Source organism: Paramisgurnus dabryanus, chromosome 6 (assembly GCF_030506205.2).
Source record: "Paramisgurnus dabryanus chromosome 6, PD_genome_1.1, whole genome shotgun sequence".
Lineage (NCBI taxonomy): Eukaryota > Metazoa > Chordata > Actinopteri > Cypriniformes > Cobitidae > Paramisgurnus > Paramisgurnus dabryanus.
In genome coordinates this window covers 38,750,918-38,763,634 of record NC_133342.1, presented here as the reverse complement: position 1 = coordinate 38,763,634, position 12,717 = coordinate 38,750,918, and the positions used below count along the sequence as shown (strand labels likewise).

The following is a 12,717-nucleotide window of genomic DNA, read 5'->3' as shown; positions in this document are numbered from 1 at the left end:
TTTTTTTGATATGTCCCCTTTAATATAATATTAATATAAAATTTTGTCTTTACTGTAAAAATAAAAAAATATAGAATAAAAGTTAATGAGTAGTCAAGACAAGTCAATGATTTTTTATTTTTCCATTTTTTTAATTAACATTAAAAACAAAGAGCATCATGTACTGTCCCTTTAACTCTTTCCCCGCCATTGACGAGATATCTCGTCAATTAAGAGAAAACGCTTCCCCGCCAATGACGAGTTTTTCCGTCTTTCCGCAATACCGCTATTATCCACCAGGTGGCTTCCGCAACTTTTTAAAACCGGAAGTATTGCCCTATGGCAAGCTGCTGCATGTCAGTGTCTGTTTTAAAGATCGCTCTGAATGGGATCTCTATGAAAAGTCCGTCATAAAAATGGAATTATCTCTGCTTTTTGATCAAAATATGGTGTTTTTGCAAAAACCTACCCATATTCAAAAGCTGATTGCAAAAGAACCACTAAAGGTAGGATGAAAAGTTTTCTGGTCTGTTCTTTCATTTGGTATATTGTATGTTTATATATTTAAAGAAGAACATTTTCTGGAAGGCATTAAACTTTGGTGAAAATCATGAAAAACGTTGGCGCTGGCTGGCAACTTTTTTTTAAAATGCTGGCGGTGAAAGAGTTAAGAGAAAAATCCAAAAGTCCAAAATACAGTTACAACCATAGATATGTATAATAAAGGCTAGATGTCTCGCCTGTGCTGCTGGCCAATTGAATGGAACGTCCGCATTTTGGCAGCCATCTTACCACAGGGTGCTCGCTCACTCGTAGCATTGTGTTTTAATGGTGCAGGTACTTTTAATTTATGACCATAACTTGCTTAATTTTCTACCGATTTTCAAACGGTTTGGTTTGTTATGAACGTCAAAGATGTAACTATGACACTGCATACTTAAACTAAAAAAAAAAAATTCATAAAACATGTTAAAGCATCCAGAATTATAACCACGTTGATAATGTTTGTAAGAAACCAAACCATTTGAAAATCGGTATAAAATTGAGCAAGTTATGGTCATTCAAAAGTACCTGCACCATTAAACTCAATGCTACAAGTGAGCGAGCTGCCTGTGGTAAGATGGCCGCCAGGTGATAACGTTACAGACTCTGCCGTAACACATCTAGCCTTTATACATATCTATGGTTACACAAGGGTTGTTATAGTTTTAAAAAAATATTAGTTTTTATTTTTATTTCGTTTTGTAATGTGTTATTTTATTTTATTTCAGTTTAGTTTTAGTTCTTTTTAGTGGTGCATAAATAGTTTTGATTTCGTTTCTATTTTTCAAAAATCATTACTTTTAGTTTTTATTTAGTTTTAGTATAGTTTTAGTCTTTAGCATAATATCATGGTTACATACACCTTGCCAAATCTGGAAATGTCGAAAATACGATGAGAATAAGAGGATTTAAAAAAATAAGTTTTGTTATCAATCAAAGGCCGGGACAAATACCACACCAACCAACACTCTAAATTCTGTTGTGTTATTTGGGTAAATATAATATACATATATAAATATACATGTTTGGTTATAAATAATCATATGCTGGGTTGTTGTTAACACAAACATGAGTTAAAACAACCCAGCATTGCATTGAAACAACCCAGCATATGTTTATTTATAAACCAACATATGTGTTCTGTCCAATATTTTCCCAGCATTGGGTTAAAAATAACCCAGATAATTTAGAGTAAATCTTACTTGTACAAACTTATGTCTGTGCACAACAACTGAAAATCAATGCAAAGTTTAATGTTCTGTCTATGAGTGTCCATTTCTGTGCCAGAAGAGATCGCTGTACTAACATATTTATTTGCTGACTAAATATTAATATATAATATTATTTGTTGATTATCCGCAAAGGCATATAATAGTTTCAGATTAGTTAAGAGGACATTCTGTATCATAGCAACCAAAAGCGTCAGCTAACACTGCCAAGCACGCGGTTGGCGTCAGCGTTTTCAGCCATATTTAACATTTTAATGCTTCCGTGTACAGTACACTGAGATAATTAAGCCTTCTTCAGTTATTGTAATGGTTTGCCAGTAGAAACAAATTGTCTTACTAAACTAGCCGTTAGCAACAAGATGATGTTTTCTGAACCGAACTGTTCGGGGGAAGGGATACAGTGCCCTGACAGCGTCATACACATCACGTGACGCTGCTGTGCAGGTCAGGAGTTCTAATAGACTGCCACCTATTGGTCGTTAATGATCCAGCAACATCTGCTCATTTGCTTATGATCCGGTAATATGAGTGACTCCGTGTTTAACTGCTCATCCAATAACATTTAAAAAACAAAAACGCAAGTTTTGTTTTCCTAAATTTTAGGTAGTTTTACAGGTCCACATTATAGTTATAGTTTAGTTTTAGTTTTTTTTAGAAACCTTCGTTTTTATTTTATTTCAGTTAACGAAAATGTTTTTTCACTAATAGTTTCAGTTTTCGTGATAGTTTTCGTTTACGATAATAACCCTGGGTTACACCCATGTTTTATTTCTCAGCTGCTACTACCACTTAGGAGGTAGCGTGACAGAAAGTCTTAACCATTACAAATTACAACATTTTTAGATAATTTTGGTTAAATAAGTCCGTTCCAGTTAGGTTAGCATTTATGGGCTGTCTGAAGCATTTACATGCAGCTTACCGGGGACGCGCATCTGATATGCACCCAGAAAAAACCCTTAAAGAGTGTGCAAGTAGCTCATTGAGATCTGTTATGCATCATCTTTGTGCTCAAATATTTACATTGCCATGGTCTAAAAGCATGTGAAAAGGATAAATGTTGGTGACGATGTAGCACATTGCTGCAGGGTTAACGTCACGTCAAAGGGTCTCTCTTGCACGCGCACTTAAAGCAACAGAAGAATCCTGGGCAAAAACAGTCATGCTGTTAGCGTCAGGTCTCTCTCACCTGGCCGAATACTTCTTCATTGACAGTGAAAGTCAGGTCCAGCACATCTGTGATGTCATTATCCTTCATCCACTGTAAGCTCTGGTGAAACTCTTCATCCAGATACTCCAAATCACTGAGATCTGTGGCTCTGAAAACCGAGAAAATTTCAGAACAATTACTCTAGTAATATCAGTATTGCATTTGCATTTATGTATTTGGCAAAAGTAACTTATAGTGCATTGCAAAATGCATGTGTGTTCCCTGAAGATCAAACACATGATCTTTGCATTGCTAACAATGCTCTACCAGTTGAACTATCATATATGTGTAGGTTTGTGGTCCACTCACAGTCTTAGGAGAGCTTTATAAAACGGGCGGGTGAAGAAGGCGTCCAACAAATACTGATGTATCAACGCCAGGCCGAGAATCCGACCACTGAACCGGAACCTGAAAAACAACATCATGTGCTTAATAAATGAATCTAAAGAAACACCAACATATTGGGAACAACAATAATGGTTTGTAAGAAAAAAATACTGCACAATATTAACTCTTTGCCCGCCATTGCGAGTTATCTCGTCAAGAGAGAAAGAGAAAACGCTTCCCTGCCAATGAGTTTTTACATCAATCCATATTTTTGCTATTATCCACTAGACGGCGCTCTTACCCAACTTATAAAACACTGAAGCATCCACTGATCCAAAAACAGTAAAACTGTATGTTTTAATCATCGCTCTTTTCATTTGATATACTGTTGTTTACATAACTAGAGAAGAAAGAGCTGGCGGGAAAAGAGTAAAAAGTAAAAGTGTAAAAAAACTAAAATTATACAAGCAATGTGCATGTTGCATGCGCATACACACACATGCACTTACATTTGCATCGGAAATCTTGACTAAACATAACTTTGATTTAATTAATAAAACATTTGATTATTGTAAAATTTTGTAATATGCATTAAATTGCAATATTTTTCTAATTTCAAAAAACTATGCAGCCATGCAAGTGACATAACGGTTTGTTTAAAAATATATCAGATGTTGTAAATAATTTGTTGTTGTTGGTTAAATTTTACATTCACAAATGTACATTTTTAAAACTCCTCCAGGTTTTGTAGTGTTTAAAGAGGAATTTTTTCTTTTCATTTTATTTATTAATTTATTTGTTATATTTTTAACTTAATATGTACAGAAGATAAATGTAAATTTAGTGTCTTTGTATTTAAATCTCAGTCTTGTTTTGTAATTCTCAGAGCTATAAATGCCTTTTTGTATCTCCTTTCAAAGCATTGAATAAAAAAACGGTTTGTTTTCTCTCTCTTAATGAAAATGTAGCTCTTGGGTAGGGACACATCAAACCGACCCTAAATGAAGTGTTGTAATCTTGCTTCACCGCTTTCATTTTCTTCCCATGAACTGCAAATCAGAATGATGCGACCAAAAAAAGATGACTGTCCTTAGCTGACAGTGCAGAACACATTGAAAAACTAGATCAGACGATGCTCAAAACCTGCCAGACAAGGACCGCCAACTTGGTGTGTATCTAGAATCATACCATTCTAAATGGTTCTCCACAAACGCAGACATGGGACTGATCTGGACCGTGTACGTGTCGTTGGCGGAGTACTCGAACAGGCCGTAGTAAGGGTTAAACAGCTCTTGAGACAACAGGAAGAAGAACTCTCGCGATGGTCCACTATAATCCAGCCTGGACAGAAACACAAGAAAATCATTTAGCTAGAGAAGACATAGGATAACATTACTGATAAAAAAATCTGAGAAAATATATTAAGACTATGTGCTACTGTAATTGATGCAAAAGCTGGACATACCAAATATTAAAGTTAAAAACTGTACACCTTATCAGATATTTCTTGTGCTCAGAGCAGCATCATTATAAAATTAAATTGTTTTGGAGAAAAAGAGGTCAATATTTTTTTAGATCTGTCTGGTGTTTTAATAATTTTGGCCACCACTGTATATTATCAAATTAAAATTTGTAGATTAAATATTTTTCTAAATATTAAAGGTGCCAAAGAATGCATTACAATAGTGTGTTCAATTCTTCCCTGATATCTACATAGAGGGATATGTTACTTGATTAGGTTTCTCAGAGCGGCTCATTTCAGTAGCTCTATGTGTGTGTAAACAGACCTTATGTTTGAGCCTGTCTAAGACGAAGATACAGAATTGTAGGAAGAATCAATTATTATTGATTATTGAGATTGTTAATGGACGTTTCTGAGTGGTACGTTTGTGTTTTTTCAGTATGGACCTGCCCGTAACGGTAACAATAGTAGAACTTCAGCTAAAAGCTAGCATATAGCATTAACTAGCATATAACGCTAACTCAACACTCATGTTTTTTTAGCATTGTAACAACATTATAGTTAATTTACTGTGTAATTAAATGTTGGGGGCGTACATCATGACTGTAATGACTGTGTTATGTTGTGATTGGTCTGTTTTCCAGTGGTCTTTTGCATGCACAAGGTTTACATAAGAAGGAGGAAACAATCGTGTTTGAAGCTCACGATATTTCATTTACATGCACTCTTATTATTCATCTATGCCTAGATAAATACAGTTTTACATTCCACGGCACCTTTAAATAAAAAAAATGTTTTATTAAAAAAAAACTATTAAAATGTTTAATTCCCAAAATGCTTAAAAAAATTAAGCCACAAGTCTCAAATAATTTTGAACCAAATGTCAAGTTAAAAATCACAAAAACAATTTGTCACACGTTTAGTGGTTTTACCAACAAAGGCCACTAGGTGTCATTGGTTTGCTGCATACTCTTGTCACAAATTAATAAATTACTGTCACTGCATTATTTGCAGAAGGTATGACTCATTTCAACTGATATTTGTTGTGCTCAGGGCAACCATCATTATGAAATAAAATCATGTTTTGGAGGCAAAAAATGTCAGTATTTTCTGTCAGACATTTTAATAATTTTTGCCGCCACTATAATGATAAAATTATTCTTTGTAAATTAAATATTCCTTTAAATGATAGTAAAACTTTTCTGTTTTGATTATTTTCAGTAAGTGTCAGTGTATTATATTAACAATGTGTTCAAGGTGATTTTTTGTGTCATTTTAAAGTGTTTGATTCCCTATAAACACTGTTGCAATATGTATTTACACAATATTGATATTGTGACAGCCTCACCCTTCTTCTCCAACAAAGGTGATGTAAAGCTTGTTCCTCTGAAGCTCTTTACGTGAGTATGCCATGACCTGATTAAATGTTCCTTCCAACAAATGATCTCTTCTGACAATCAGTCTGCAAAAACAAAACAAAAACAGATGTTTTTACAATATTTACTACAGTTGTATTAACAGTGTATACTTCTCAGCCCATCTCTATCTGTTTTTCTGATCTATGATGTTATTGTGCACACACTTGATTTTGCCCGGGCCCTGCCCGTAGCCCTTCGCCTCCAGTTTCCTGTAGAAATTGCGAAGTTTGGCTTCAAAGTCTCTGCGGTACGGTGCTGGTGCACGAGCTCTCTGTGTACCTGAGGAAAACACAACTGATATGTGACATAAGATCTTATCCAAAACATCAATCCATCCACAGGATGACGAATGCACATTCACAGGAAATAAAGGGAGAGAAGGGTGTTTGGTAAAGTTTTTGTGGCAGGACATGGATTTATGACCTAGTTATGTCCTCTGTTTGACTTATGACATTGTATAAGGGTCACATACAGCAAACATGCAGAGATATAAAGATCATTTTAAGGACGGAAGATAGGGACAGTTAGCACAGGTCTGAATATTGACAGATCACAGGTTTGGATTGGTTCGGTTGGGTCAGTACTGAAGTCCTGAGAGCAGCTGACCTGGAGACATCTCACCAGACAGACAGCAGGCTGGAACGAGAGGAGTTCTCTCAAGGAGTCCTTCATCAGAGCAGATCAAAACATGGGTGAATAATCCACAGCTGGATTATCTTTACAAACTTGATCACTAAAACATCTCAACTGGAAAGTCATGGAGGACAGTTGAGATCTAAGGACAAACTTTGATGTTAAATCGTGTGGGACATCCAATGGCCTGAACTTAAGTCAAAGATTGTGCGAGACTCACCTGGAGAGTTCTGCGGGGAGGAACCAGGGGAGCACCGGGGTGAAAAGCTAAACCCAGGGTGAAACGTCGTGAGAGGAACGTGAGACATGATCTCCTCCTCAAACAAACTGTAAAGCAAAGATGAAAAACCATCTACAATAAAATTATTAATTTAAAAAATTTCTTCACTGAATAAAAATTGTTTACACTTTTAAATCTGGATGTATCCATTAATAGTTAATTATTTTTCCGTCATTCACAAATAAATAAGATTTTATCTACTGCAGCCTTGTGTATGTGTATTGACAAGTCTAGAAAGTTTGAAGACCAGAATGGATCACTTTTAAAAATGTGTTGCATAATTTCAGATTTAATGCTTGATCAGATACCTCTACATGTTTCATTTTTGTCATTTACTACATCTCCAAACAAAAAATCTGTGAAGAGTGAAGCAGTGGAGATGTTGTACCTCAACAGTATGACCAGGTCAGCATCACATGAGAGTTTCTCCAGTCTCTGAGTGCCTTCAGTCCGGATGTGATGCACCTTTTCCCTTCACAAATACAAACACACACATCTGTGTGAACTAACTCATAATCAACTGCTGATATATTGAGAAGAACATCAAGAGAGAGCAATACTTGAGCGAGGGGTTTCTCGCAAGGCTCGGCTGTCGCTCCTGTAGCACCTCAAAGATGTTGGGCTGGCGTAGAAAGGCTACAATCTTGTCATTGTATGCTGGATGAAAAATACATCAAATTAGCTTAAGAGGTAGAAAAAGGTAGTAATGCAAGTAGTGATATATGCAATGGCAATATATTTGTCAGTAATGTAAAAGTTGAATTGGACCAGTTAATAAGAGAAATACTATCCATAACAGGAAAAAACATATTAGGAGAAAAACTTTATAGGAGTTAACCTGACTCATTTTTGTGAATCATGTGTTAAAGGGCCCATATTATGCAAAATCCACTTTTACAAAATGTTAAGACATAAATGTGTGTCGGAAGTGTGTGAACACAACAACCCTACAATCAGTGCTTTAAGTGGGCCGGAACGCCCCGGTACTCAATACCGCCACTTCTAAAAATAGCTCTTGAGCGTACCACCACCTCTCCGTGCGCCCAGAACGTGCTTTTAGCGTACCGGAACGCTCATTTGCACATCTGTTTAAAAATCAGAGGTTTAATTTAATCCTTTGCTGCGCTGCGGCTTTTCAGAGCAACCTTAATGTACGCTTCCTAATTCGTCCCACCGAGAGCAGAGACTACATTACCCATACACCCTTGCGTTTACAAGTTAAAAGCGCATGCGTCCGTCAGTCAGTGTCAACGTGCCCTGGAGAGGTGTTTGAAACGCGCAACCAGCTGCTCGGTTAAAATGAAAATACAATGAACACTTAATATGCCCTCCTTGTTTTAGACTCTAACTAGTAAAAGAACACGGTCAGAATCAGAGGACTCGCTGACATCCCACCAAGCCAGAATGATAGCTGCAGGTCAGACGCAAGCCTTGTAGGTACGTGATAATCTCCGCTGTCGCGGCTGTCAGTTTGGTTCCCCTCGACGCAACTTCGGATTTCCTCAGGCGATGTGCAGAAAACATTCTTGAAATTGTAATATACATTTAGTTTAATTGCTAAACTACAAGTGAACGAAATTTCAATGAATTTGAACGACGTACACAGTAGTTTTACCACCCGCAAAATGGAAAACAATTGGACAAAATAAATGACTTTCGAGTTTCAAATGGCCAGTATTTTGTTATTCTTGAACCCATAGACTAGAGCTGTAATCGGGCCTTAAAAGTTAGGCCCGAAATGTCCGGAGCCCGACAGAATGCAGCCCGAACCCGAACGTACATTTAGATTGACAGCTTTTTAAAAGCCCGAACCCGTTTACAGCCCGACATTATTTAAATGTGCGCACACACACAGCTTTTGTCAAGAATGAGAAATTTACACAGGTTTTAACATTATTTATTCATGACTAATAATCTACACGCCACTTGGAAGTTGAAACAAAGAAATAAGTAATCTGTAACATTGTAACATCTCATTCTAAATAGGCTTATGCAATACACTATAAATATGCCAATAAAATTATTATTTCTTAACGAATTAAATTAAGATAATACATTCTGAATTAAGATGGGTATTTGGCAATAACGAAATTAAGAGGCAGGCTCCGCGGGATTTGCGTCGGCACTTCTCTCCATTACTGCCAACATTAGTCTATATCCTCTGTCTAAATTATGTAAGACTCGATTCATATTTAGTTATACATTGAAAAACCTACTCACCAAGATTAGGCTACATGTTTTTGATGAGGAAAATCATTAAATCCATTGTAAATGAATTCAGCGCGATCCTGCGCTACTGATTTGAACTTGACCGCTCATTTACCTCACAAAGCCGGAGCGCAAGCCCGAGCCCGCCCCGAGCCCGTGTAAAATGTTAGAAATGAAGCCCGAACCCGCCCGAGCCCGTCGGGTCCCGACGGGTCCCGTCGGGTTCGGGCAAAGATCTTCAGCTCTACCATAGACATGGTCTTGGTGTCATTTTTTAAAAGAAAATTTAAGCTCTTTCTATCTGAACAACTAGTTTTAGCATTTAACCATGCTGAAAATGTTAATCACATATCTACCTTTTGCACATTTTATTTATGTTCAAAAGCTCTTTCTACAGTAGTTCTTTCTAATGGTATTTTTTCAAAATCCTTTTGCACATTTTATTTATGTTCAGTGGCTATTTCTAGCTCAAGCAAATCCACAAACTTATAAAAGGATTTATTATTTTTTACAAGGTCGTCTGTTGACTGCTGAATATAAAACCCCTTCAATATAGGAGTCGAGTCAGCAAAAAAAAAAAAAAAAAATCTATATATATATATATATATATATGAGTACCGGCACCTCTTTTGGGCCACTTAAAGCACTGCCTACAATGACAAAAATCCACCCACTCTTACTTTTTTTATCCCTATTAAACTAAAGCAGTCACATTATGCTGTTTTGATTCTCTTGATAATGTGATGTCGCACTGATAAAGCCCCGCCCACTGCCACTGACTGACTTGTTAATTTTATCCAAAAGCTTTTCTAAATGTTTTTGTTAGCACATGTAGCACTAATACAGCTAAAGATAGTATTGTCTCAGACTTAATCAGATCTATTTTTGCCAGAAAGCACTCACTTACTATTGGTTTATGAGGAGCTGTAGCTCATTTGCATTTGAAGGTACAGACATGAAAACAGCCCATTTTTGCTCCCACCCAAATCCAGGCATTTTGGACATACTATAATAAATGATCTGTGGTGTATTTTGAGCTGTAACGTCACAGACACATTATAGACACACCTAACTGTGCGTTCACACCAGACGCGAATGAAACAAATAAATCGCCCTATTCATGTGTAGTTGGATGCTTGAACATTTTGAGTTGTTACTTCATTCGCGTGTGAAACTCACATTATTCACTCGTGAAATGCGCATCAATCGCGGGTGAAATTTAGACTCAAATATATATATAGTGTTGGGCGATATGCTCTATTTTGAGATCATCCTATCGTCAGCCTGTGAGATCGCCGATACACGATAGTATCGGGGGACGGGGCAGTAGTACTCATTTATTAAACTACTGCCCCACTACTTTACTTATTTCACATCATGACCGCAACCTTCTTAAAACTGTTGCCATTAATCCATCCGCATTATTAAGTTTAAAATTTCCTACGTGCCAGGGAGCAGGAACAACACACTTGCTGGTATCACACTATCGCCAACTATTGTCATGAAAGCCGCTATTAGCGATATGTCTGACGATCGTCGATATATGATACTATCGTCTATCGGCAAAACCCTAATATATATAGCACAAATTGAAATTGAAAAAGCTCAGGGGTCCACATACAGCGACGATGATTTGTCCTCCATTGTTGTTTCATATTTCTGACTCAGCTCGCTATGTTGTAATCATGTCACTACTGTAGCAAGCTCCTGATTGGTTAACGTGGCGCGAATATCTGCCAAACTTCAGATTTTTAAACTTGCGCGTCATTCACGCCTTCTCATTCGCGCAAACCGTGCCACATGATGTCCATCGCGTCCTTGCATTGACTTAACATGTAATCACTCGTGCTAAGTGTTTAATTCGCGTCTGGTTTGAACGCACCATGAGCCTTATATTATATCTTGTAAAAAACAGGCATAATATTTTCCTTTTAAAACATTTCAGAAAAAATATGTTGGGAGATGTATTATATTATAAAAAAATCTGAGTGCTTAGCTCTGTTAGACAGTCCACTGCTGAAATAAATGTGTGTTTGAGTATGCAAGGTTTGAACAGACCTAATGGGACTGGTTCCTGCTGGCTTTGGCTTCGTATGGCTGCTACCAGGCTGTTTCCAGGCCTGGCTAACAAGGACACCCCTCCCCGCGTGCGCGACACCTCGGATGCCTGGAAATGAACGAACAAAGAAACAAAAGTACAAAAAGTACAAGCATAGTGTGAATCCATGAGACACAAATGTGAGTTATGTGTCCTTAAACACATAAGGGCTCTTTTGTCTTGATTTTATTGTGTTATCATTTAAAAATGATAAATGCTATCATATACTTCTGTACTGAACAACCAGCTGACCAAACAGACTGTATGGATATTTAAAAAAACAACTTGGGTATGTCAGTATACAATAAATTCATTTTTTGTTACATCCAGAAAGTAATGGATTATATAAATTGTTTGTGAACGCAGGATGCACTCACAAAATGAGGCAAAAACTAAACAGAAGGTTATATTTAAGATGCATGTGTCTGACCTCTCCTGCGCTGTAGCTGCGCAGTCTCTGCAGGTGCTGGCGATGAGTCAGGTGGTTGGGCAGTCGGCCATTCTGCAGTGGGATTCTTGGATCAATGAAGGTTGTGGCACGACTGTTGTGATCTACAAAGAAAGACTGTAGGGAAATGTGTCAGATTCAAAAGTGGTGTGATAAAGCCCATGAGTATGAACTCATCCTGCTGTACCTTCCCCTGTGGGTCCGTTTTGATCTCCCAGCCCCGTGGCAGCTCCAGCTGGGCATCCGCGAAGCGGTTCAAGAACGTCACAAGGTCGCGGTTGTGCTGGTAGCGCTCGAAGTTGCGAGCGTCACGGCGGATCTTCAGGATCATGTGTTTCAGACACGAGCTGTTGGTGAACATACGATACGCCCCCTTTAAAACAAAGAGGGTGTTACGTTAGCGTGAGGTTAAACTGCTTGTAAATGCACTGTAAGCTTGGATTTGCCAAATGCATAAATGTAAATTCAGGAAGTGAACTGAAAAGGCATTCTCAGTGACATAGCATAAACTCACGTAGTTAGCGTGAAGCACAGTGAAGAATTCTGGGTGAGTGATGAACTTGACCGCTGGACTCTGAAGCAGAAGTGTGACCTTCTGACAGTGACCTGGAGAACAGGGAGAGTCTCTCCGCAACTCTAAGAAAGAAAACAAAGCAGTCTGAAATGATTGTTGCAGGGCAGAGTTACTATTGACTGAAACTTTGAGACATTCATAGACCAACACAACAACACACCTGTAGAAAACACCAGAACAGTGAAGATTTATGTGTGTGTGTGGATTTGAGGTCTTCATGGGTCCACTTAGATCTGACATCTAACCCTACCAGAGTGGGTTCGGGTCTAAAAGTTTCATGTGTTCCCCGGACACAGATTGGGTATAATAAT

The 12,717-nt window shown here is 37.6% G+C and overlaps 1 protein-coding gene across 2 annotated transcripts in view; it reads right to left on the bottom strand.

Moving 5' to 3' along the window:
• hecw1b (HECT, C2 and WW domain containing E3 ubiquitin protein ligase 1b) overlaps nucleotides 1–12,717 on the bottom strand; it is a 59,253-nt gene that overhangs the window by 9,272 nt on the left and 37,264 nt on the right. For both annotated transcript variants that reach the window (XM_065276689.2, XM_065276690.2), the window contains exons 13-24: nucleotides 12,347–12,468; nucleotides 12,020–12,205; nucleotides 11,815–11,949; nucleotides 11,345–11,453; nucleotides 7,639–7,735; nucleotides 7,467–7,550; nucleotides 7,019–7,125; nucleotides 6,330–6,444; nucleotides 6,096–6,209; nucleotides 4,474–4,626; nucleotides 3,268–3,366; nucleotides 2,938–3,067 (exon numbers count right to left, since the gene is read on the bottom strand). In XM_065276689.2, the coding sequence (XP_065132761.1) occupies nucleotides 2,938–3,067; nucleotides 3,268–3,366; nucleotides 4,474–4,626; nucleotides 6,096–6,209; nucleotides 6,330–6,444; nucleotides 7,019–7,125; nucleotides 7,467–7,550; nucleotides 7,639–7,735; nucleotides 11,345–11,453; nucleotides 11,815–11,949; nucleotides 12,020–12,205; nucleotides 12,347–12,468 (1,451 nt within the window). The remainder of the gene's footprint in view (nucleotides 1–2,937; nucleotides 3,068–3,267; nucleotides 3,367–4,473; nucleotides 4,627–6,095; nucleotides 6,210–6,329; nucleotides 6,445–7,018; nucleotides 7,126–7,466; nucleotides 7,551–7,638; nucleotides 7,736–11,344; nucleotides 11,454–11,814; nucleotides 11,950–12,019; nucleotides 12,206–12,346; nucleotides 12,469–12,717) is intronic.